The following is a 27,428-nucleotide window of genomic DNA, read 5'->3' on the forward strand; positions in this document are numbered from 1 at the left end:
TTAAAACACAAAGATTCAGACATAAAGTTTCTACTGAACTGCCTTTAGTTCTAAAAATCATTGAAAAAGTTGAGGACACTCAGGATAGAATTCAATAGGAGGCAGTATAAAACTTAACGGTGCTTTTGTTTGTTTTAATTTCTTCTTAAATAAACTAGATCTGTGCTCTTACATCAAAGTACCCACTGTATGGCAAGACTGTTAGCTGGCTAATCCACAGAAAGAACATTCTCAGTGCATTTTTTGTGAGTCCATCAACCCCATCAGAATTTAGACCCGTCGATACAGTGACAGACTCAGTGCAGTCTACCTCTAAGTGGGGGAAGTCAGAGAATGTGTGTGTGGCTTACACGCTACAGCCCAAATCACGGGTCCCAAAGTTATGCAGGTAGTAAAGTGTTTGTAAATCATTTTTTTTGATGGAATATTATAATTATTATTTTTTTTTAAAGATTTTTATTTATTTGACAGAGAGAGAGAAACAGCGAGAGAGGGAACACAAGCAGGGGGAGTTGGAGAGGGAGAAGCAGGCTTCCCGCTGAGCAGGGAGCCTGACATGGGGCTCGATCCCAGGACCCCGGGATCATGACTTGAGTTGAAGGCAGACGCTTAACGACTGAGCCACCCAGGCGTCCCTAATAATTTAATTCTAATATATGTCCTAGACTAAGTTTTACTGGCAAAAAACAATTATAAGAAATATAACCGAAAAAAAAATTCACTGGAGTCTAGGGGGAAAAGACCAGTTTTCAGACTAAGCATGTTTTTTGCTAATGTCAACTCTTTATTCATGGATTTAGTCATCTATTTAGAAAGAACACTCGGTACAGTTTACAGAAGGCCAGGGTTCAACAATTTAAGAACTATGTGGCTCAAAATACATGTATCAATAGTTGACCATGGCACCTTAAAAGAATTTTCCCCAATTACAGTTTTTAACAGCCAATTCCTAAAATGTCTTAGAGCACTTTCTCGAGTGTAATGGTAATAAAGATGATGGGTAAGTAAATCTTACCTTGCTCAATCTACTGTGATACAGTTCCTGAGTGACAGGCGAACTGGGGTGCATTTGGAATAGAGAAGCAGACCGCAGTGGTCAACGTAAGAGATGACAAAGACCCAGGCCAGGAATTGGTTGTAGAAAGGAAAAGGAAAAGCCAGACTTTAGAGATACGACAGAGAAAGAAGCGGTAAAATGCAAAGTTGGGGAGATAAGGGCAAGGAATCAAAGACAATTTCAAAATAGCAACTACATAAGCAATTCATGATGGCTTGCAAGTGATAAAATAGATGGAAGAAATCTTCTGAAGAAAAACATTTACTGTAAGAGCCACCCACAACTTCTTGAACACAAACCATTTATTGGAAAAAGGAAACAAAAATGCCAGTTGATTAAGCAACAGAATAATAAAACCACTTCAGAAAGCTATTTTAACTACATGATCCTAGGCATCTTCCAAAGCTTAATGCAATGTATTCTTCAAAAACGGCTACAATGTTACTGTATTAATTCCATGTGTAATTATTTGAATAGTGTGTTATTCATCTTACCTCCTCTAAAATAAATAATATTTGTAAGTACCTGGAAAAGAACCTGATACAGATTAAGTGCTATTTAGGTATTTGTTAAGTATAAAAACACTTGGCTATCAAAAATTGAGTACTAGCACCAAATTTGACTGACTATACAGTCCTTGTTGGTCTGCACAAAATCTTTTAATCTCTATGTCCTATAAAGTCAAGTCGAAGCCTACCTCTCCAGATGTGGTAGAAGGTGTGGTGACCTCCAAGGAGCCACGCTATCCTTGCCCTCAGGGTATAGACCCGCAAGCCAGCTCCGGCCCCGAATCTGGGCTGCCCTGTGATTCTCTCTGAACAACATCATTTGGCGTGACACTTGCCAGTTCTGGGTGTAAACTTAGGAAGTCCAGACAACTCCCACTTTTGAGACCCAGACACCATGTAAAGAAAAAATTTAGCTACACAGCAAGACCACGTGGGGAAGGAGGGGAGGACGGGGAGGGGGAGAGAGTGAAGTAGGCCCAAGGCTGTACAACGGGAAGACAGAGGAGTACAAGACCCTTCTAAGGGGGCAGCCACTATTTAGCACAGCTAAGCTACCCCTCAAAAGCTACCACTTTTCAAAAGAACCTAGAAATCTAAATTTTGATATAATACCTGATTAATGACAACTGATTCTGTTAAAAAATACTGTATATACTGTATGGACTCCCCTCCCCATCCCCACCCCCCACAAAGGTTACCCAGTTTGTGCCCTTTTCTCTGTGGCCTGTGGTAATCTCATGTATGCTACTGCTTGGTCTGAATTTCCACCTCTATGCTGATGATGCTCCTAACTCTACCTCTAATCCTGCCCCTGCTCCCCGCCCCCGAGCTCCAGATCCATATACACAAATGCCTGCTGTATATCTTCACCTAGATGTGATCAAATACCTCATACAGGTTACGTCTCAAATGGATAGTCACCTACCCTCTGGATCTTGCCTTCCACTCTGTATTCTCTAACTCAGTGGACTATTATTGCTGCCCACCTAGTGGGACAACCAGGAATCCAAGCAGACATGGTGATTCCTCTCTACTTTTTATGCCCTATAGCAAGGTCATGAGAACAGCTTACTGATTCCGTCGCCTAAAGGTCTTCCGAGTCTGCTCTGTCTTCTGCATTCCCACTGGTACCATCCTTGTTTAGATTCCCATGATTTCTTATCTAGACTATTGCAACAGTCTCTTAATTTTTCTCCTAACCAAAACATTGTCTCCCTGCAGTTTACTTTCTCCACCCATATAAGGCTGGCCTTTCAGAGAGACAAATCACAGCCCTCTATCAACAAGTTTCCTTCCAATGGCTTGCATGAGAAACGGGGCTCCTTGGGGCTGGTGTCTTCCGACTTCTCTCCCACCTTCTCTTTGTGCTCTAGAGGACTGTGTGTTACTTCCAGTTCCCAAAATACAGCATACCAGCTCATTCTCTACAACGGTGTGCTTGCAATTTCATGCTTCCTCTGTGTGGAAGGTCCTTCTAGTCATCCTTTTTTTTTTTTTTTTTTTTAATTTTTAAGTAATCTCTACACCCAAGGTGGGGCTTGAACTCATAACCCTGAGATCAAGAGTTGCACACTCCACTGACTGAGCCAGCCAGGCGCCCCTCTATTCATTCTTTAAAATATAAAGCTGCTATTGCAACCTCTCCTGCTTCCCCGATCTCTAACCTCACTAAGACACAGGATTAATCACTTCTATGTAACATGTGCGAGTTTCTTGTTTACCTAGTTGTTTGTTTGCATGCTGCCAAAACAAAGAAATTGCTCCACAGAAGTTGACTAGGTCCCAGAAACTGAATTCATAATCTTTTTAAGATCCCTGTTCTACAATTTCTTTTACAAATATCCAAAATAAAACATTTGGTCTCAGTGTCATTTAAATATTTATAATGTCAAATTAAAATACCTTGAATCCCCCTCATGACCACCATAAAAGCATTATAAAACTGCATTTTGACCAAGCATTTTATTTACTTATTTAAAAAAAGATTTTATTTATTCATTTTAGAGAGAGAGAGAAGCTTGCGGGTGGGGTGGGGAGGGGCAGAAGGAGAAGAAGAGAGAGAATCTCACGCAGATTCTGCAAGATCACAACGTGAGCTGAAACCAAGAGTTGGACGCCCAACTGACTGAGCCACCCATGTGCCCCTATTTTGACCAAGCATTTTATTTACTTATTTATTAAGCAGGCATGGAGCCCAATGTGGGGCTTGAACTCACGACCCTGATATTGAGACCTGAGCTAAAATCAAGAGTCAGACACTTAACCGACCAAGCCACCCAGGCACCCCTGGACCAAGCATTTTAAAGCTCTACTCACCCAAAGGCTGATCAGCTGTTTGCTCTTTATTGTCTACAAAAAGATAAAAATATAAAAAATATAAGGTGTTATTGTCCATGATACAAACATCTGCAGGGTTAAAGATATATGGAAACAATGAACAATAACATCAGCAGCATCAAAAGACAGAATATGGTTTCTAACAGCTAACTAATAATTTTAATATTTTCAGATTATTTTTTTTTAAAGATTTTATTTATTTATTTGACAAAGAGAGACACAGTGAGAGAGGGAACACAAGCAGGGGAAGTGGGAGAGGGAGAAGCTGGCTTCCCACCGAGCAGGGAGCCCGACGTGGGGCTCGATCCCAGGACCCTGAGAGCATGACCTGAGCTGAAGGCAGACGCTTAACGACTGAGCCACCCAGGAGCCCCTAATATTCTTGATAAATATACCTGGATGGACAGAGTAGAATCAGGACAGGGGACTGTTTTGGTAATTAATGACCATAGCTGGGGGTAGTAATCTTTAATATGCTAGGGAGAAATCAGTCTGGAAATGGTGGGTGGTGGTACTAAGCAGGAGCAGGAATGGTCAGCAGTTACTGAAGGCTTGCCGGTACTGTTCTAGGTGTTTTAAATATAATGGATTTAGATAAGCCTCATCTTGTCTATGAGGTATATACTTCCTCCATAATATAGATAAGGAATCTGAGGCACAGGGAGACTGAGTCATTTGCTCAAAGTAATTGAGCTTCTAAGTCTCACTCCAGAAGGGGAGAGGGAGAGAGAGAAACAGACTCCCTGCTAAGCAGGAAGCCCACCTCGGGGCTTGATCCCAGGACCCCAGGATCATGACCTGTGCCAAAGGCAGATGCTTAACCAACTGAGCCACACAGGCGTCCCTGCTGTCCATCTCTTAATGGTCCATGACCACCTATTTCTCTGTATAACACCAATGATCCTCAATCACACACCTTTTACTTCAAATAAAGACACTCCAGGGGCGCCTGGGTGGCTGAGTTGGTTAATCAATTGCCTTCGGCTCAGGTCATGATCCCGGGGTCATGGGATCGAGCCCCACATCAGGCTCCTTGCTCGGCGGGGAGCCTGCTTCTCCCTCTTCCTCTACCTGCCACTCCCCCTGCTTATGCTCTCTCTCTCTTTCTCTCTCTGTGTCAAATAAATAAATAAAATCTTTAAAAAACAAAAAAAAAGACACTCCATTAACTGCCTTTTTATGACATAGAGTTATACACAATGATAAAAATATACATTGATATTTTCTATTGCTGCAGTATACTTATTCTGCAGTCTTATAATCTAGAATATTTTTAATATTTTCACTTGCATGAAATTATCCTTCATGTAAGTACTAATTTCAACCCTAAATTATATTATTTTAATAACAAAAAAATTTACTAGTACTACAACAGAAGAATATCTAGTTATTGTATTCAAGCTAATGTTTTATATTACTCACCAGGATGTCCAAGATTATTTAATTCATCTAAAATGAAATAAGAGAAAATAAATTAGTTTTAAATAATCAAACTGCCAACTTAGTACAAGTAGTAAGACTAATCAGAAAAGCAGGTTTCAAGCTATTAAATCATGTTATAATATTTCATTAGTTTAGAACTTTTCAAATGCCTTCAGGGAGAAGCCATGCAACTACCAAGCATGAAAGAATGCTACTGTTGATATCGTGTAGAACTTTTGAGCTATTGCTACTTTCATTAAATGACAAAAAGCTGAACAGACTCATTCATCATTTGTTCAAAGTTTTAGATATTCTGGCCTTTTGGGACAGAAACAGTCAAGGGATAGGTCTGTGGTCTCAACGGTAAACTTTGGGAAACTAAGAAACAATCTCAAATGATTTCTTCATTTTTTTTTTTTTTTAAGATTTTATTAATTTATTCATGAGAGAGAGAGAGAGAGAGAGAGAGAGGCAGAGGGAGAAGCAGGCTTCCCGCTGAGCAGGGAGCCCGATGCGGAACTCGATCCCAGGACTCTGGGATCATGACCTGAGCCGAAGGCAGATGCTTAACCATCTGAGCCACCCAGGCGCCCCTGATTTCTTCATTTTTAATAAACTTTTAATTTTAGAATAGTTTGAGATTTACAGAACTAAAGTGAAGACAGTAAAGAAGAGTTCCTGCATACACCCATACCCAGCCTGTTTTAACATCTTATGTTTAGTAAGGTGTAGTTGTCACAACTAATGAACCATTAATGTTCTTTTTTCCCCCGGGACCCCATGCAGGACACCACATTATATTTTCTGATGTCTCCTTGGGCTCTTTGTTGTGACCGTTTCTGAGGCTTTCCCTGTTTCTGATGGCCTTGACAGTTGTGAAGGTTACTGGTAGGGACTTTGTGGAATGTCTCTCACTTTGGATTAGTTGATGTTTTCCTCATGCTTAGACTGGTGGAATGTGTTTTTGGAGGTACAGTGGTTTCAGAATTATTAACCCGTACTCTCCAGCTAAGGGAGAGATAAAATCATCTAAGCAAATACCCATGACATTACAGCCATCTATTTTTCCTTTACAAATCTTATGAAGATGCAAATTAACATTAACAGTAAATTACGAATGTTATGCTGTTGATAAGATGTCACAGAGGAACTTATTCTTATCTGTGATGTAAAGTCAACGGAAGAGCATCATCAACTAGAGTACAGGGCTCCATACAATTTCTTTTGCCTCTTGTCTTATAGACTTCATTCATTTCTAGTTACTTAGGTCAGCACCTTGTTCTTCCTTCCCCTCTTCACTGAGGTTGCTGCATACATTTGTAACGCATTTAGATTCTCTGGTCACATTCTGCATTCCATCCTGGGATTCCCCCTCCCCTAACCTCCTACTAAATGATTTTAAAAACTTGCACACATGTATTCACCATTACAATGATCATACAGAATAGTTTCACTGCCCTAAAAAAACCCCTGAGCTTCACTTACTCAATCCCCACCTTTTGTCCTGACCAAATATCTTTAACAAAACACATAAAGTGAAATAAGTAACATCATGTTCTGCAGGTTAAAAAAAAAAGATCTGATGTAGGATACTGTTAATGGTATGTGTCAATCCACCAATTATGAAACATCTCAACATTTACACTTTTTTAGAAAGAAAAGTTGGATCTAATTCTCCCATTTGAAATTTCTGAAGTAGTTTTCATGCTTGGATCTTCATCTCTAAGTGTGCTGAAAGGCTTATGTGAAAATTAGAATTTGACAGTGTGCTTGCTACTGTAAAAACTACAGAGATAATCATACAGGTAAAGAAACAGCACAGCAAGTAATTTCCATGCATCACCCTGAAGCCGAACAGCAGGGCTAGTTTATATTTGTTCTTAGAGATATTCAACTTTGGAAAGTTTAAAAATCATGCAATTAGGCAAAAAAGACGTAAGAGAAGGAAGAGGAGTTTGTTAGGATTTCTTCACTTAGCTTCCCTCGTGTAAGGCCTCTATAGACAACAGGATTGGAATCCCCCTTACGCTAGAGAATTCCTGTTCAAAAGTATGCATTAGGACAAAAACAGTAATTACAGCATTTCAGCGTGATACCATAGAGATACAAAAGACAGGAAAACCCAGGAAACAAAAGATTTAACTTTTTTTGTTTTTTACTTTATCCAAGTAGAGCCCAAGATTATCTAATAGTTTAAAGAAGCAGAAATTGAAAAAATACTTTGCTATTTACAAACCAAATTCTGTAAAACAATGTGATGTACTAAGGGAAGGTAACAAGTATTAAAATTTACTCATTAGAACTTACGTACAATGCTTTGCATAATTAAATTTAAAAGCTTATGTTGAAACAGATTTTCCAGTTCTCTTTATATATTATTGTAAAGATGACATGGTAGATTAATCTACAGACTTATAGCTTCAAAAAAATGGATCTTACTAATTTTATACTGAAATAGAAATATTAGGCATTTGATAAAATGTGTTTAACAAGAAATCGCCTGTCCTGAAACTCTCACAAAAGCCACATTTACATTTGAACAGCAAATAATCATGGCTAAAAGGATGGCTAAAGTCATTTAAACAATTATCCATTGTGGTATAGCCGTCCATCTTTTTAACGAATTTTATAAAGATAAAAATTAACATTAAGAATTAGTTGTAAATGTTTCCTATTTGTAAGATGTACAGAAATGCTCTTCTTATATGCAATAGAAAATCAATGGAAAATTAGTTACCTTAATGGTGTGTCAGTTTAACAATGTCCCTGGCAATTGACAAATCCTGAGACTCAGTGAAATTTCTTTCTTATAGCTAGTATTTTTTCCATCACTGCACTCAGCAGGCTAGAGCACTCCACCAATCCCCAGGGGAACCAGCATGCAGGATATGTGGTTTCAAACCAAAGGATCACACTACCTTCAGTGCACTCCACTGCCTCATCTGTTCTTCCTTGTTCCAGAGAAAACAAATGTGAATATACTGTAATTCATGATCTTAGGAAGGGCAGCCATCAGGTAAACAGAGAAATAAATATCATAGAAATATGTTGGCAAACCAACATATGCATCAACCCTCCTACTGTTGACAACTTAACTATAAATGCATTAAGCTTAAACAGAGCAAACTTCCAGATTACAAACTTTATAATGGGGACTGCTGATTAATGAGCATTCTTTCCTTTCTATGTCTGTGATGCCTGGTTTTTAAAAGTGTTTTATTAAAAATCTTTTCCCACTTAAATAAAGTTTTTTTATAACTAAAGTTTTAAAGAATACTTTTTTTTGCCACAAATGTTTATGATTGTGAATTTAGAATGTATTCTCTCGATTTTCTATATAAATAATATAACTCTGGATACTTAACACAACATTAAATAGAATGAGGTAAAAAGCAGAATTTCCATTGCTTTAATATTTCATTTTATATAACTTCTACTCCACTTATCAGAACACTAAGATTACTTACCTATGATGATTTCTACCTTCTTGCTATCTTGACTGTCTCGGTCATTATATACATGACACCAATAGGTTCCCTGATGTTCCAGATCCACATAAGGTACCTGTTATCAATATCAGAACACACACACACACACATTTCCTTTCAATTTAATTTTAATTGGCTTGGAGAGAAACTTATTTTGAATTAGGAAAAAAAACCTGTAACATTTAAGAGGACTTTAGACATTCTTAGATTATTTCCATTTATTAGATTAAGTATTAGCAGGCAAATGATACAATGATTCCAATAATGGTGAGTTAGGTGGAGTACTATTTGACATTTTAAAGATTTTATTTTTAAGTAATCTCTACACTCAATGTGGGGATCGAACTCACAACCCCACGATGAAGACCTGGTGAGCCAGCCAGGCGCCCCTATCTGACATTTTAGTATAAGCCCTTAGATGTGGGCTAGTGTTATGTTCCAGCATTTCTGTAAATATAAGAATGAGTTAATACTGAATAACAAGGGACTTGAAATGAAAATAAGGAAAACATTAAAACACCTCAACGAATATGAATTTTAATGTTTGTCTTAATTTTCAATTATACTACTTATTTTATATATCTACACAAAAAAATACCCAAATAACCAACTTCTTACCATGTATAGCTTTTTTGTCTCATGTATTAATGGTGATTCATTTTTGAACCACTGGTAGTGAGGAATAGGGCTTCCAACAGCAACACACTGTAAGACCAATGTGCTACCAAGCATCAGCTTTTGGGACCTTGGTTCAACGCAGATTTGCAACTTGGGTTCAGAGATGCCATCCACACTTCCTTAAATTAAAAGAAAAATATCACTGAACATAAATAAAATCCCTAGGTCAGTAAGAAAAAATTTTCCCCCTTTAACTAAAAAAAAAAAAAAAAAAACCAACAACATAAAAAGGTGTTTTCAAGTTATTTTTTATAATCCTTAACAGTACCTCCTAAAACTGTTTCATAAAACTGTGACACTTCCAGAAATACTAAGAGATGTTCTGTGGATAAAAGGATGCTGTAGACAAGTATGTTTAGAAAATTCTGGGTTAAACAAAGTTAAACAGATTTTTTTGCTACAGGACTTCTCAGAGCTTTAAGTGTTATATGCTTTGTTTATTTAGAAGGGCAAAATAGTTCAAGTGGCTTCCAGACATGTTTGGCCACAGATTCTTTTTGGTGGGGGCAAGTAACTTATTAGCATCTTGAGTGATACTCACATTCAACACAGAAAGTTCTACATTCTGCTGTTTGATTTAACTTATTAAAAGAAGGAGTTTTAGCATGGAATAAATATGGATGGATGATTGCTAGCATTTCTTCCTGAGGCAGAAACCAGAAAGCATTATTACTATTATTTTTTTTAAGATTTATTTATTTATTTTTTTTAAGATTTTATTATTTGACAGAGAGAGACAGCGAGACAGGGAACACAAGTGTGGGGTGGGCTGGGGTGGGAGAGGGAAAAGCAGGCTTCCCACTGAGCAGGGAGCCTGATGCGGGGCTCGATCCCAGGACCCTGGGATCATGACCTGAGCCGAAGGCAGACGCTTAACGACTGAGCCACCCAGGTGCCCCTAAAGATTTATTTATTTTAGAGAGAGAGAGAGAGCATGTGCACGTGTGCACCCATGGGGGTGGGGGAGGAGGAGGAGAGAGAGAATCTTAAGCAGACTGCACGCTCAGTACGGCGGAGCCCAACACAGGGCTCAATCTCACGACCCTGAGATCATGACTTGAGCCGAAATCAGGAGTCCAGTGCTTAACTGAGCCACCCAGACGCCCCCAGGAAATGTTACTTATTGAACCCTCATGTGTTGCTCTAAGGTCCTCGAGGAAGGAGGACTTGTCATTGTTACCCAATACCAAGTCTCCATCATGAAACTCAGTGTCTCACACATTGCAGGTGATCAGTCTTTGCTGAATGAATAGGATTTAATTTATAAACATATTAAAGTTCATTACACGCACAGAAATATCCTAGAAAGACACAATTCCCTTGTTTAATAATGACTATTTTTAGAGATTATTTATTTAGGTGTAGGAAAAGCTAAATTGAGAAAGAAGAATGGAGACAGGTAACAACAAGTCTGTTTCCCACCTATTCTTTCTGTCTGGTAAAATGACAATATAGTTCTTGATTGTGAGTGTGAATACAGAAAATAACATCTGATGGCTACTCTTTAGAATAGGTTGATTTTTTTAATCAGTACTAGTTACTGGCCTAAGAAGCTGAATGACAGAGAGGAGAAAAACAGTCTGATGAAATGCTTTATTGTGGGGAATGATACGCTACCTGCCCTTTCACACCAAAGGCAACTCTAGAGGTTTTATTCCGCAACATGATTTTGTCAGCGTAATACAACAGTTTGGGAGAAAGACACACAGTGTAGAAAGAAATAGGAGGGACGTGTGCAGAGGCCAGTGGCAGGGCCGGCCCAACACATGTCTGTGGAGAAGGGACCAAAGCACACGGGATAAAGTCTGACCAACTGGTGATAAGAACGTACATGAGCTTCCGGTCCTGTTTGTGATATTGTGAAATTCAAGTAAACATTCAAAATAAAATAAGGCAATTCCCATCCCAATATTCAACTTAATTTATCACTTACCCTGAAAGCTTTCTGTTACTTCAGTGACATCACAAACATCCAGCTGTGACCACTGGCTGAATTCAAAGGTGAAATTATTATTAACTCGACAGACATAAAAGCCCGCATCTTTTACGTGCACTGTGTTAAAAATAAGTTCTGATGCATTTCCGTTTGGGATCTGTGAAAGAATCAGTAAGAGAATGTAAATGAATGACTCATCAAAACATGCCTTATAAAAATGTGCCATGCAAAAAAATGTGTTGATTTCTTTGGAGCTTTGAAAAGCATATTTCCCCCCCCCAAGTTCTAAAATATTTTTTACTTAAAAAAACAAACAACATTTTGAATAATTTAAGACTAAAGTCTTAGAAATCCACACTCTTTTACAAATCCATTAACTAGAGAGTTAAGATCTCATCCACAGATCTTCCAAAAACTAACAGAAAAGTATCTGTTCTGTCATTTAAAATTGTTCAAATCATTAGTATTTAAAGAATCTACAATGGCAAATTTATAAATAACACGGAAGGTTAGGCCCGACTATTCATTTCAGTTCTGGCCAAAATAGCTGTGAGTACCTAAGCAAGTTATTTCACCTTGAGACCCCATTTTCTCATCTGCAAAATTCTGTAAAAGGACAGACTCCTGAACCACCACTCTTCTTTCAGGGTCTGGGCAGGGAAGGGCTATGGAAAGCATGTCAGTGATGGGAAGAAATGGCCACCCAAGGGTTTGCTAAGCTCTCCCCCAGGGCTCTGGTCACCACATTAAGGTTTCTTTCACCTTTGCTGCTCTCATCAATCTGTAAGTGCACTTCTGCCACATTGTCAAGGGGCTTAGTCGAGTGCCCTGTTATATTACATTAGTTCCCTTTCAAAAGTATCCCTCTCCAAACCCCAACCAACTGAATTCCACTCTTGCCCCTTCAGAACCTGCACCAGAGCAAGAGCATTCTGCTGAGGATTTGACAACTAGGATGGCAGGCTGCACTTGGCACCATGTTAATGTACTAAGTCTGCTTTTCTACTAGACTATTAATGCATATTTTGTGTCTCTTCAAACCTCCTACAATCAACCCTGCTTCTCTCAGCTACCGACTTCAGATAGAAACTCTCCTCTTCCTGCCACCAAAGCTATCTATGTATCTCTTTATAACTGCTCTCTTCTCTCTGTTAAAATGCAAAATGCGTCTTCCTGGCAAAGGCTACTTGGGCTTAGGATCTGTGGGGATCCACTCAGAACCTCAGACTTGGTATGTAGACTAGTTCAAGCTGCAGACATTTGGGATCAACAGGTGCAGAAAGCAGCTTTCTCAGAGACTCCCCTATCTGACTAAAAGTAGACACTTCTGGGAAATGAGGCTACCATAAACTCCTTCTTCAGGGTGGCTTTGTCCAGGAAGGAGACCAAGAATAAACCTACTACAAATCCCCTCTCCAGGAGAGTTTTATGGCCATGATGAAGATGGGAAGACCACTTTCACCCACATGAATAAACACGGTCAAACTTAACTTATCTCCTGCTTATTCTTCTAGAAACCCCTTTGTATTTCTTAAAGAAATCCATCTGTTCCTCTCATAGAGGCCTTTGTCCCTCCACCCTTTTCCCTACTAAATTAGGTATGTAAGGCTTTAACTTTAACTAGTCATGGAGCTACTTCCTTTGTAAGTTCCCATACGAATAAACTTCTTCTCTTGTCAATCTGTATTTTGTCAGTTAATTCACAGGAACCCAGAGAATGAACATAAGAGGGCAGAGGAAAACTTTTTCCTCTCCTGTCAATTCCATCCTCTCTGACCTTGCTCCTGCAATTTTCTCTCTGCTTTACCATCTATTTCTCTTCTATTGTATCACTCTCGAAAACATACTCTAGTCCTTTGTATCTTAAATAAGTAAAAAATCCCAAACAAGCCTCCCTTGACACGCACCCCCTCCTCTCAGCAGCACTGAAAATGTTAACTACCCTTTTTTTCTTGAAATGCCTTCCCTTTGAGGCTTCATACCATCCTCTGCTGGATTTCCTCCCATCTCTCTTGCAGGTTCTTCTTAGTCTCTTTACTGGTTTGTCTCTGTAACATAAACTGTCAAAGACTCTCCAGATATCCAAACTGCCTAGCTGATTCATGTAGATGTCTGATGGGCATTTTGAACTTAATGCATCTAAAACCAATCCTTGATTTTTCTCCTTAAATCCATTTCTTTCCCAATCTTCAATACCTCAGTATATAACACGTCCCCGGGTGCTTCCATAAAAAATCCCGGGGTCATCCTTGATCTCTCTTCCTTTTTCTTCATGCTCCACCTCTAACGTATCAGGTGTGATCAACTCTCCCTCTAAAATAACCTGACCTGAGCACTCTGTTCCCTCTCCACTGCCCTGCCACTATTTCCAGCCTAGCACAAGCATTAGCTAAATGGTCTTCCTGCTTCTCTCTTGCTTCTCTTCAAGCGGCAGCTTTGTGTTTTAAAAACACAAATCCTATTATGTTACTTCTGCTTAAGACGGTTAGTGGCATCTCACTTTAGATCACCCTGCTGATTCTCCTCATAGTTCTTAACTCAAAGAATTCTGTTTGTTTGCTGTCTCTCCCACCAGAGCATGACCCTGTGTGTCAGTGCTTCATCATCACGGCCTGAGATCACGGCCTGGCACAAAACAAGCGCTCATCAAGTACTTGTTCAATGAGTATCTCTTAAAATAACCCCATGGCCATAAAGGTAGCCTGACAAAACTTGACCTTGTGAGGGCTTCAAAATCTATTACAACTCTTCTAATCTCAGAAGTACTCCCCACCTCCTACATTTTTACCTTTCTCAAATCAGGGCATATTTTACAAATGATATGCTTAATGTACCAAGTTTTATCTGTTATTTCTCCCTTTTCAAAAGACATTTATTAAGATAAAAGCAACTTTGCAATTGAGAAAATGTTAAAAATAGCTTTAGTTACCATCTCCTGAAAGCGTAGGTACATGAAACACATTGTCTATTAAATTCTTATAACCCTGGATGACAGGAATTCATATCACAAAAAATGACACTCAGGGTTCCAACACAGGCCTGTCCGGCACCGAAGCCTACATGCAACCTTTTACTACAGTTCAGCGGCTCTACCTTACCTGTGTGTAAGGGATGGGAATAAAAAATTGTATAACACCACACATTTCTTCTAAGGCACAGGATGATCCCATTAAAGGAAAGATCATGATCTTAGAATGGCTCTTTAACTTATTTTCAGGTTTGCAAATGTAGACTTAGTACTGAATTTGGATGAAAGCTTAGTTATTTGACTAACAGGTTGAAAAGAGTATGGAGTTTCAAGGTATAATCTAGGAAGGAAGGGGGCTAGGGGAGGTGGAGTGGGAGAAGAGAGGAGCCAACCAAAGCGAGACTCAACATGGGCTAGCCAGACCAGTGGGAACACTCAGTGGCACAGGAGCTCGAAGAACTTTTTTTTTTTTAAATATTTTATTTATTTATTTGACAGAGAGAGAGAGAAAACAAGAGTGCAAGCAGGGGGAGCTGTAAAGGCAGAGGGAGAAGCAGACTCTCAGCCGGGCAGGGAGCCCCATGCGAGGCTCGATCCCAGGTCCCTGGGATCATTACCTGAGCCGAAAGCAGACGCTTAACCAACTGAGCCACCCAGGCACCCCTAACTCAAAGAACTTTTAAGAAAAAAGAATTCCAATATGTAATTTTAAATTATTTATTGGGTGGTGCAGGGATACAATATTTCCACCAAAAGAATAATGCCCCACTCCACCAGCCTGAATTTCACTTCAGAATCTACCACAATAGCCTAAATCTTTTGATATAATAGTTATGTGAAACATTTAAAATAATCTTCCATTAGCCTTCCGTGGCACCTTAAAAATCTTTTAATTAAAGATTTTGGTTTCCTTTTTTCAGGTGGTTGGGAAGATGGTGGACATTCATACTGAGTGCACCTACCCAAAGCAGCCAACCATCTTTCAAAATAAGAAGAGGGACCTGCTTGGAGAAACTGGTAAAGAGAAGCTCCTACAATACCATAAAAACTTTGGTCTGGGTTTCAAAACATCCAAGGAGGTCACTGAGGGTCCTATACCGACAAGAAATGCCCCGTTACTGGTAATGTCTCTATCTGAGGGCAGATCCTGTCTAGTGTGGTGATCAAGATGAAGGTACAGAAGACTGTCATCCACCGAGACTTCCTCCACCGCATCTGAAAGTACAACTGCCTTGAGAAACACCACAAGACTATGTCCGTACACCTGTCCCCTGGCTTCAGGGACGTCCGGATGGGCAATACTGTCACAGTGAGTGAGTGCTGACCCTTGAGCAAGACTGTGTGCTTCAGTGTGATCAAAGTCACACAGGCTGCTGGCCCAAGAAACCATTCCAGAAGTTCTGAGACTAGAGGGCACACACGGCCAAAGAAAATAAAGTTATTTTCAAAAAAAAAAAAGAGAGAGAGAGAGATTTTGGTTGGAACATAATTTGTTGTTAAGGAATTTTGGATGGGTATGTTAGAATGTACTGGTGATATTTACTATTTGTTAATGTTGTTCTAAGTAATAATACTGATTTCCACAGTTTTTAGAGTCTAGAGAATTGATTTTATTATTGCTTACCTTTTTTTTTTTTTTTTTTTTTTAAGATTTTTTTTTTTTTTTTTTGAGAGAGAGAGAATGAGAGAGAGCGAGTACATGAGAGGGGGGAGGGTCAGAGGGAGAAGCAGACTCCCTGCCGAGCAGGGAGCCTGATGCGGGACTCGATCCAGGGACTCCAGGATCATGACCTGAGCCGAAGGCAGTCACTTAACCAACTGAGCCACCCAGGCACCCTATTGCTTACCATTTTTAAAAAAATATTTTATTTATTTATCTGAGAGAGTGAACGAGAGGGATAAAGAGAGCACATGAGTAGGGGGACGGACAGAGGGTGAAGGAGAAGCAGACTCCCTGCTGAGCATGGAGCCCGATGCCAGGATCCTGAGACCACGACCTGAGCCAAAGGCAGATGCTTAACCAACTGAGCCAGCCAGGTGCCCCATTTACCATTTTTTTGTAAGACAACTTTTGGAACCGTCTTACCAAAATAATGATTATTGACTACTTCAGTAATAACACAGCCATGTCTATCAGATCAAAGTTCCAAAAAACACACTGAGGATAATGATGCTAAATAATCTGCTATCATTCTCTCTTTTTATGACAAGGGAAGTAAAATACATTAAAAAAGTTACCTCTTTATTCATTTTAAACCATTGATATTGCACAAAGGGATGTCCAGTTGCCCGGCAACACAGTTTCACAAACTGTCCAGCCAAGACTGCCTTTGACTCTGGGTTGACAGTGATCTTTATGCCTTAAAAAAAAAAAAAAAAAAAAAAAAAAAAAGTTAAGTCAGTCACGGAAGAGAGGTTTTCCTTGTTTACATTTCTGAAACCAAAACGTATTCTGGAAATAACCTGTATATTCATCCTAGCTGTAAACTGCCCATTCATATCTCCCTCCCTGCCAGGTTATGCCTCTGTGAGTTCCAGGCTTTGTAAAACCAAGAGGAAAGAAACTCATCCACAGAAGACTTTCATCTACCATACTTCCCATGGCTGGGGGAGAAAACTGTTTGCCATCTTTCCTTAGAAGTATTTTTTTCATGTCCTAACCCCTCTGAAATCAGGATGCACCTTACAATAGATGTCTGCTAGACAGCAGGTGTGATGCAGGTCTCAGTGCCAACTCTTCCAATACTCGGTCGTAAACGCTCATGTGGCTGGCACTCCCACTGACTCAGGGGCACTGCTGCAAGCGGTGGCCACTGAAAAGGTCTTCAAGACACATTTATTTCAGTGCTATGATTTAGTATTAAAATGAAAATCACTCTGTACGCAGAAAGGCACAGAAACAGAACAACAGGATATAAATCCGACACATGTGATACAGACATTTCTCATCTGAGAAATGACTCTCAGCATCAAAGCTTGGGAAGCTTTAAAGAAAATCCTAAGTCAACTATGGAACTACCTCCCCCCCCCCCCCCCCCCCCCCCCCCCCAGCCGTGTCCCTTTCACTTACTCCCTCTGGGGAAGCCTGCTGCCACATCATGGGGATGCTCAGGCCGCCCAAGTGATAAGGAAAGAAACTTTCATGTAAGTGAACCACCCGAGAAGAGGACAGTTCAACCCCAGTTGAACCCTAGACGGCTGCAGCCCTGCCCCAACGGCTTGACCCTCACCTCATCAGAGGCCAAAACCGGAGCCAAAACCACCCAGCTAAGCCATTTCCAGGTTCCTATCCTCAGAAACCATGTGGAGTAAAAAATGGTTGTTGTATTAAGCTTTGGGTTTTGGGGTAATTTATTATGCGGCAACAGATAACTGACACAAAAGAAACCAAAGTTAGGAAATTCTACGTTTGCCAAGATTATAATACATAAAACTGGGTTAGCTGGCTTCCAGGAAGGAAGAAGAAAAGATCATTAAAACTTGTAAAATATAACTCCCTGCACCTAGTTTTATTTTCTTTCTTCATCTATCCTGAATATGATCTCATAACAGTATCTTTTTCTTCTATAAGCCGCCAATCCAAAGGAATAAAACAAGATTACAATTGAAGAGGAGTTAGTCCAATAATATCAATCTTAGTACATCCAAGATACTAACCTTTCCAGGATAAAAATAGTATATAAGGTAAAACAGGTATGTGAAAACCATTCCAGAAAGATACCAAATAAAACCAAAATCCAAAATAAATAAATATTTATTGCCTACCTGTTACATTTGAGGGTCTGGAGAAACCCTAGAAAATCTTTAGTAAAGAGAGTAGAGCCTCTCAAAAAAGAATTTAAAACTTTTGCCAAGGGAGAACTTTCCTATTCATTAATTCTTTACGTTGATGCCAAGTTAGCACAGTATGGCAGAAGTAACAGTTCTTCTGGAACCTGTACTATGTGCTGGTTGCAAAGGACATGGTAAAGACAGAAAATGGGATGAGCACTCTCACTTTGGCCGGCAAATTCACAGCACTGCATTTAAGGCTCCCAATGCCGTTCTTTAGCCACAAGAGATACATGTCACAACTTTAAGATACAAAGATTCTGATTTTCAAAGTTTACGTGTGGTAAGAAAGAAAAAAAGTTGTAACAACAAAAGAAGGGAACAAATATAAATCTGAAAAAGAGGATTTGTGGCTAAATGGGCTTTAAAATGTGGCTGTCTTCTAGTCATCTCCAACTTAACGTGTCCCAAATTCCTCCGAAACAAAATCTACTCCTGCATGAGACCCCACCGTCTTGCCAACTCAGCCTGTCCCCATGCATCCAGTTACTCAGGGCAAAAACTTAGCAGTGCCCCCCCGAAATCCCTCTTTTCTTCCTCATTCTCCACATGTAACTTCTCTGCAAGTCCTGCCAGTTCCGCTTTTCCCCGTCTCCACACATCTTCAATGCCATGATCTTAACCCAAGCCACCATCAGCTGTGACGAAACCATGTTACAGCCTGCAAACTGGTTTCCCTGCTTCCGACTGGCAGCCCAACTGTCTTTTTAAAACATAAATTAATCCAGGGGCGCCTGGGTGGCTCCGTTGGTTGAGCGTCCGACTTATGATTTTGTCTCAGGTCATGACCTCAGGGTGGTGAGATCGAGCCCCACCATGGGCTCCACACTCAGTGGGGAACCTGCTGGAGATTCTTTCTCTCCCTCTCCCCCTCCCCTCTTTCTCTCTAAATAAAATAAAAAAAACATAAATTAGTCCATACCACTCCTCTGATTAAAACCCTCGACTGACCTATTGTACTTCGAATAAAGTCTACATTCCTTATCATGGTCACAAGGTCTTATATAAACTGACCTCTCTAACCTCGTCCCCTCCCGTCCTCCTTGCTCCAGCCACACTGGTCCTCTTTTCGGAAGCCAAGCTATTTTCTACCTTTTTACTTACTAGTCCTCTGCTGGATTTCCCCTCCAACCCCCTACTGTTTCACGGCAGGCTCTTTCTTTCTCATAATCTAGGTCTCTAGCTTCGCTGGGAAATGTCTCTAAACTAGCTAACCCCCACCCCCACTTCTCAATTACATTCACCCCACTTTGTGGTCTTCACTGCACTAACCATCTGAAATCCCTGTGTTTTCTTGTCTGTCTCACCTACTAAAACAGAAGCTTCATGAGAACAAGGACCTTGTTTGTCTTAGTCACCAGTTTACCCGACACCCAGAACAGTGCCTGGCATATGGTGACACAGTGAGTGTTCCGCATGTATTTGCTGGATGACTGTATCATCACCATAATAAAACTACTATGGTAGCAATTTACTGACTGCTTTATATGTGCCCGGTGTTTTGATCTCTAACCTTCAAAATAACCAGATGAGTTAGATATTAGTTAGATCTATGTTACAGTGAAGAAAATGAAGTCGTTTGCAAAAGATCACCCAAATTACCTTGAGTAAACTATTTAACCTTTCTGAGACCAATTTTTTTCCCATTGTAAAATAGCAGAACCAAAATACAAACCTAGGTTTTCTTGGGCTTTAAAATCCCCCTGCTTTTGTTAATCCAGTGATTCCCCCCCACCCACCTTTATGGAAGTATGCTCGACAAACGAAAGTTCTATACATTTATAGCGTTACCATGTGATAATTTAATATACATATACATTGTGAAGTGATTACCACTGTTGACTTAATTAATACACCTATCACCTCATATAGTTATCATTTTCCAGTGATTTTTTTTTTTTTTTTTAAAGATTTTATTTCTAAATAATCTCTATGCCCAACATGGGGCTTGAACTCACAACTCTGGGATCAAGAGTCACACGCTTGGGATGCCTGGGAGACTCAGTCGGTTAAGCATCTGCCTTTGGCTCAGGTCATGATCCCGGGGTCCTGGGATCGAGCCCCACATTGGGCGCCCTGCTCAGTGGGGAGTCTGCTTCTCCCTCTCCCTCTGATTCCCACTCCCCCGCCCCTGCTCTTGTTCTCTCGCTCTCTCTCAAATAAATAAAACGTAAAAAAAAAAAAAAAGAGTCACACGCTCCACCAACTCAGCCAGCCAGGCACCCCCCAGCAATTCTTAATGTCCCTCCCAAGCTGATCTTTTGCCACATGAGCCTCTCTTACTGAAGGGAAAATGCCAAGCAGAGTGCAGTGTCTTGCACCATGGCAGTGCTTATAAACTGACCATAGCAAACATTCTCTCCTATTATACAGAGACAAGAGTGATGGAAATTAAAAAAGCTTTCTCCCTAGAGTGTCTTACAAAGAAATGAATAACTTTAATGGACATAGGGCCCATAGGGCCAGGATATCCTAAAAGGTGTCCTTCTTTTGTGTGGGAGACAAGACTATATGCTTTCTAATTTACGTTCAAGCTCAGTTTACACATCTGTCCTGGACCATCCATTTCAATAGTCTAGTCTTCAATAAGCAAGCAAATAAATACATGTATTTATTACTTAATGCTTCAAAGACTGAGAATTGAAAGGCACAATGTGATTTGGAAACCGCCCTTGGTGAGTAGTAAAGACAAGAAGTCGCAAGACCTCCCATGCCTTAACCACACAAATTTCCTTCCTCCCACGTAGTGTTGTGCGGCAGGGAACCATGGTCAACCTGTAACCACCCTCGCGGGGCGCCCACCAGTCAGCAGGTGCTGAACAAAGGTAAGGAAAGAAGACGGCACAGAGCTATGGAGGGTGTACCAAGGCATACAAATGAAAGTTCTATTTTAAAGGGTGAATGCACAGTTTCCTGGCAAACAAGCCTATTTTCAGATAACATCTGCAAAGAAGTCAAAGAGGTTATTTGATTTCCTGTAAACCGGGGAGAATCTGAACTAGGTACGATGGAACATGAGGATTGTTCATTCAACACACACCTATGCAGATCACAGATTCATGATACTGAGCAATAAAACTAAAAACCTGCTGGAATTTCAAAACAGTAAGTTAGGGTGACTCTTGACTTGACAGAAGGATTCACCATAGCTTCCCTTTAAGTTACCCTCTCTCAGAATGCTTTAAAAAAAATTTTTTTTTAAAGATTTTATTTATTTGAGAGAGCGCGAGCGAGAGAGCACAGGCAGGGGGAGCAACAGAGGAAGAGGGAGAAGTACACTTCCCACTGAGCAGGGAGCCCGACGTGGGGCTTGATCTCAGGACCCTGGGATTACGACCTGAGCCAAAGGCAGCAGCTTAACCGACTGAGCCACCAAGGCGCCCCATGGATGCATTTAAATATTGATACAACTTACAAACAGCTGTTCCAGGAACAGGTCTATTGTGTACATGACAGTACATCTGTTTTTTTTTTTTAAAGATTTTTTATTTATTTATCTGAGAGAGAGAATGGGAGACAGAGAGCATGAGAGGGGGAGGATCAGAGGGAGAAGCAGACTCCTCGCTGAGCAGGGAGTCCGATGCGGGACTCGATCCCGGGACTCCAGGATCATGACCTGAGCCGAAGGCAGTTGCTTAACCAACTGAGCCACCCAGGCGCCCCAGTACATCTGTTTTTAGAGGCTGCAAACCAAAAATTTCTTTCCATCAGTTTCTATCTTAAACTCTTCCTCAGAGTTATTCTGAAAATTTCTAAGCTATCATTGAAAAGTGCCTCATCCTGTCCCAGAATAAATACCATTTCTCTCCCTTCAACAGTCTCCCCTCAACACAACCAAAGCATGTCCATGTACGCCCTTCCTACAAGTCAGTTTAAATTTGCACCTCTTGTGGCTAAACCTAGTTTCCTCATCATACCCTGTATGCTTCCATATTGCCCAGGGACCCTGAACACCTCAATGCAGACATACATTCTTTCAGACGTCATGACTCCCTTTCTATCGCTCTCCTCCTCCTTTGTCCTTATTCCCGTCCATACCATCATTGCCTCTTCCACTTCTTGATATTTTCCTTTCAGAAATTTCGTCACTCACACAACAAGAAAAGTCCTTTATAAAAGAGGATCTAATATGAGTATTTTTTAATTTGGCAAGGACAAAAAATTGCAGTCCACAGGTCAAAGAGGCAACTGGGAGAATAAGTCATCACCAAGTTCCTGAATAACCCAGAAATTTCCTAGCATGATAGAAATGACATTGAGTTCAGGTCAGGGTCAGCAGACCTGGGCTCTAATCCACTTTTGTCAACAACTGTGACTCTGGCTAAATGATAACCAGTGGAAATCTCATTTTCCACACAAATGTTTGCTCACATTTAAAATTTAAATGTTCATAATAGCACAGTTCTGTTCCTTCACAGAACTGTAAAGATAAGATGGTTCTGAACTAAAGGTATTTTGGAAATTAGAGAATAATATTCAACAATCTTGGTTCCTGTCTTTTTTTTTTTTTTTCTCAAAGATTTTATTTATTCATTTGAGAGAGAGAGAAAGTATGAGAGGGGAGAAGAAGTAGACTCCCCACTGAGCAGGGAGCCCGCTGGGGGGATCGATCCCAGGACCCCGGGATCATGACCTGCGCCGAAGGCAGACATTTAACCGACTGAGCCACCCAGGCGCCCGTTGGCTCCTGTCTTAAAGACAAAAAAGGTGTGGGGCAAGTGGAAAAGGTGCCACTGAAGAGGTCTCAGCCAGAGCCGTCTGGTATGTATGGAGAGTGAAGTACCTTTTACATAAAGAAAGGAATAAAATGGTAACATCACAGAACTAGAGTTGGAACCCTGGGATTCATCTAATGAAACCCATACATAAAATGTTAATTCTCTCTAAATATCCCCTATCGTCTGGCTTCTGCTTAACCAATTCCAGGCCAGGGCATGACTTCCTTGGCAGCCATTTTGTGATCTGCATAACTACCCTAACTGATGGAGCCTATAATCACTCAAATATTTTCACTTAAAAAAAGAAAAACAGGAACATCTTGAACTGCACATCTAGGCTCAATGACATTTGCGAAGGACAGAGATGCCAACGTCAGCTGCTTTGGGATCAGGAGTTTTGATCCTTTAATGAGAAAATAAAGGTCTAAAAAATCATTACAGACTTCTGGTTCAAACAACTTCAGCACACTCATTTAATGCTCCCACTCCCCTCCAATTCCCACTGGAATGACCAAAAGAATAAAATATGGAAACAATCAGTGCTGGGAAATGGGCATGGGGAGCAGCTAGCTATCCATGTGCTGTGAGAAAGCCCAATTAGAGAGAAAGCAGAAGCTCAATCCTATGGGGCTCCTTCAGAAAATATATTAAGTGTCAAAGCCCATGGAGAGCAAGAATTTAGGGATGAGTTACCCTCAGCTTAGATCCCATCCTAAGTGAGGGACCACAGAGGCTGGCTCCTAATCAAGGGAATCGCTCTAGTTAGAGGCAGGGGAATGCTGCCCCAGCTATTGCTGGGCTACCAAAACAAATACATAAAAGAAACTCAGTTTCTCAGAAAAACAGAAAAACTCCTTATTATAGCCATCTCCCATGGCTATCTCTGGCTGTCAGCCCACAAACAACCAGAATAGAATGGGGCAAAATAAAACTAAAATAAATCTAAAGTTTCCTTGTCTTCCTGCATTTAGGTCTGAAAGGTCTGTTCAGAGGCTCACAGCATCTTTGACAGAACTCACCGCCCTCACCAAAAGCAGACCTCTCTATAGAGACAATGAGAGAAAAGTCACTGGATTTTCTCTGGAATAAGAACTAATGTCCTCCCATGAAACTGTCTTACTACAAAAAAAGAGAGAAAACATGAGAATATATCCTTTTTTTTTTTTTTTTAAGATTTATTTATTTATTTGAAAGAGAGACAGAGAGAACACAAGCAGGGGGAGAGGCAGAGGGAGGGGGAGAAGCAGACTCGCCGCTGAGCAGGGAGCCCGACATGGGGCTCGATCCCAGGACCCTGAGATCATGACCTGAGCTGAAGGCAGATGCTTAACAAACTGAGCCACCCAGGCGTCCCAACATTAAATATTTCTATACTGTATTTTCACCAAGATACAGGAATACACTGAAAAGGAAAACCCAAAGATCAGATAAGACTTGTTCTACTTGTGTTTACGATTGTGTTGGATGTGATCATTTACAGGTTTGTCTTTCCTGTTAGACTACGAACCTTTCCTAGGCGAGAATTTTGGTTCTAGTCATCTTTGAATCATAGTACCAAGTGCAACATCTGGAACAGCAAAGGTACTAGAAACCTGTAAGTGTTTACTGAATGAATGAGTAAAGTCTTAAATAAAGTTGATTCTATCAGAGCTTACCTTCTTAAGTACAATAGTTTTTATTCTCAATATCCTTATTAAAAATTAAAATTTTCTCTATAATTCTTATACTTCTTTATTCTAATATCTGCAAATACAGTGAGTTTTAGATTATTCACATAAAATGCACATAGAAAGCTAACAGTAAATTACCTCTTCCTGAAATTACTGAGCTTTACAGATCCTAAAATATGTCCTCAAAAATGAATACTTAATATTCAAGAAACTGATTCCCAATGGACACTATACAGCTAATATGAGATAAAACTTCACAGAAATAGTGAATAAGTGTTAATGTAGAAATGTTAACATAGAAACTGCTTTCCTCTTCCTGGTCTTCCCTCAAATGCAAGGAAGTCCTAGGGGATAACTCTGAAAAAGCTTGTAGGCCAAGTACCAGAATGATCTATATGCGGAACACTGATGGTAAAGTGCTAATCCTACTATGTGGAGAAAAACACAAAGAGCAGAAATGGATCTGTGAAGGGATTAGATTACTGATGTTTATTAGGTTGGCTCTGTATTCACTGCTGGTTTGTCAAAAATTAAAACATTGTCAAAAATTTCAGGCAGATCATTACACATCAACAAACATGTGACTCAATTTCAGGAAAGCCCAGTGTCATGCATGGGAAACTGAAAACGTGGAAGCCCGAGATCTGAGGCCAGTGATCCCACCACAGATCAGGAGACGGGAAGCCTCTGTGGCTGCCTAGAGACCATTCCACATGGCATTCATGTAACTCGTCCAACTCTGCCAGGTAGAGAACACTTACTCTCATTTTATAGACTTGGCAACCAACAGTCACAGTGATTAGTGTAATTACTGAAAAAAGATAATGAGATATACAAGTTATATTCATTTCCTGGAGAGGTTTCTTAAGTTTTCAGAAGCCCTGGTATGGTATTCTAGGAAGTATGAGAACTTAATAGCTAACTGAGTGCCCCAACTGGCAGATTTCAATCGTCACAACTCCTGGGTAATGTTCAAGGCACTGGGGATATAAAAGTTAACAAATGTCACCTTATGAAGAAGTTCACTGATTGGTGACAAACAACAATTTCATCTAGACGTAGTTACTCCTACCCCAGACCTCTTGGTATGAAGAGGCACTGAGGAACAGATGTTAAGCATCCAGTGCAACGTGTAACTCAAAGGAGGCACCTATTTTATCATCACCTCAGGCCTTGGGAGGCAGAGGATGATCTGAGAGTCCAAGTTTCCTGACTTGTAATCTAGGGTCCTTTTCCTTTGTAGTGGACTCTGGTTACCTCCCTAGCATCTGTTATGCCCTTTCTCCTTCCAACAGGCCCACTTTTGTTTAGTATCCTATGTGGTTTCTGGAAAGCTGACTCAACCCAACTCTGTTCCTGGCTCTAAGCCAGCAAATGGGTACATTCCATCTCCCTTGCCACAGTGACAGGTGTAGGGACAGGCATTCGAAATTAGTTAACTAGAGTGAATCTTATGATTTTTGCTGGAACAAAGATGAATGCAAGTCAGTAGAGATCTTGCAACTATGCAGAAAGTCACTCTTGGAAGGAAGCCAGTAACAAGAAAGGAGGGGCAAAGATGAAAACAAACCAATTCTTTGAAAACAGGGCTGTCCTCAGCCTCTCTTGAAGCCCAGCTTGCTTCAAGACTTTTCGGTTAGAAGATTCCCGAAACCCAGAACTGACAAAAATAAGATCTGAATTATAATTTTAGCTTTCTCATGTTAACTTCAAAATATTATCACAAATAGGCTGGTTATGTAATAAAAACTACATACATCAAAACCATGTAACATAGAGAGCATGAGTCCTTAGACCATGGCCCTCCCAACCTCGACTGGCTTCTCTGCTTCTGGTGGAACCTATAATGGTGAACTGGACCCGAGAAGGGAGGTCTGCAGTGCTGCTGTCATCACGGGACTCCGATCACATGGTCTCTCCTGCCTGACACTGCTGCAGGGGACCAACTTTACCTGTGGCTGTGCAGACAAGGGGCTGTTTCCTATTCCTCACACCTGACCTTGCAAGTGAGAAATCTCACTCAATATTGGTATATTCAGAAAAAAAAATCATGGTTGAATCAATCAACATTTCAAAAGCATCATGTTGGTGAAATACTTAAACAGTAAATATCTACCATATTTGCTTGATCTCATTTGTATACATACATACATATTAATAAATGTTTGGCTGCACTATTCCTCCCTTCCTCCCTTTCTTCAGTTCAAAGTAAACTCTACCCCCAATATGGGGTTCAAACTCACAACCCCAAAATCAAGAATCACAGGCTCTACTGACTGAGCCTTGGCTGCACTATTTCAACATGAGTTATAGAAATCCTACCCCTAGGGGCGCCTGGGTGGTTCAGTTGGTTAAGTGTCTGCCTTCGGCTCAGGTCATGATCCTGAGGTCCTGGGATCGAGCCCCCACATCTGGCTCCCTGCCTGGCAGGGAGTCTGCTTCTCCCTCTCCCTTTGCCCCTTCCCCTCCCATGCCCCTTCGTGCTCTCTATCCTGCTTTCTCTCTCTCAAATAAGTAAGTAAATTCTTAAAAAAAAAGAATCTTACCCCTAAATACTTTACTTTTTTTTTTTTTAAAGTAGGTTCCACATCCAACGTGGGGCTTGAACTCACGACCCTGAGATCAGAGTTGCATGCTCTCCCACTGAGCCAGCCAGGCGCCCCATCCCCTAAATACTTTAGCACGCATCTCCTTGGAATAAAGACATTCTTCTACAGACTACACCACCATTATCACACGATAATTCCCTAATACCTAATACACATGTTAAATTCAAATGGCTTTACTTGTCTCCAAAATGTCTTCTATAGTTGA

General features: G+C 40.5%; 1 protein-coding gene and 1 pseudogene across 2 annotated transcripts in view; one reads left to right on the forward strand and one right to left on the reverse strand.

The window, feature by feature from the left end:
- Positions 1-27,428, reverse strand: part of MALT1 (MALT1 paracaspase) — a 57,860-nt gene that overhangs the window by 20,963 nt on the left and 9,469 nt on the right. Inside the window, exons 3-9 of one of the 2 annotated variants that reach the window (XM_032422686.1) lie at positions 16,634-16,755; positions 11,425-11,584; positions 9,432-9,610; positions 8,793-8,889; positions 8,244-8,276; positions 5,326-5,352; positions 3,883-3,915 (exon numbers count right to left, since the gene is read on the reverse strand). In XM_032422686.1, the coding sequence (XP_032278577.1) occupies positions 3,883-3,915; positions 5,326-5,352; positions 8,244-8,276; positions 8,793-8,889; positions 9,432-9,610; positions 11,425-11,584; positions 16,634-16,755 (651 nt within the window). The remainder of the gene's footprint in view (positions 1-3,882; positions 3,916-5,325; positions 5,353-8,243; positions 8,277-8,792; positions 8,890-9,431; positions 9,611-11,424; positions 11,585-16,633; positions 16,756-27,428) is intronic. The other variant, XM_032422688.1, reaches the window with a different exon arrangement.
- LOC116643722 lies at positions 15,303-15,987 on the forward strand (annotated as a pseudogene).

The sequence above is a fragment of the Phoca vitulina genome, unplaced genomic scaffold (assembly GCF_004348235.1).
Source record: "Phoca vitulina isolate PV1807 unplaced genomic scaffold, GSC_HSeal_1.0 scaffold27, whole genome shotgun sequence".
Taxonomy (NCBI): domain Eukaryota; kingdom Metazoa; phylum Chordata; class Mammalia; order Carnivora; family Phocidae; genus Phoca; species Phoca vitulina.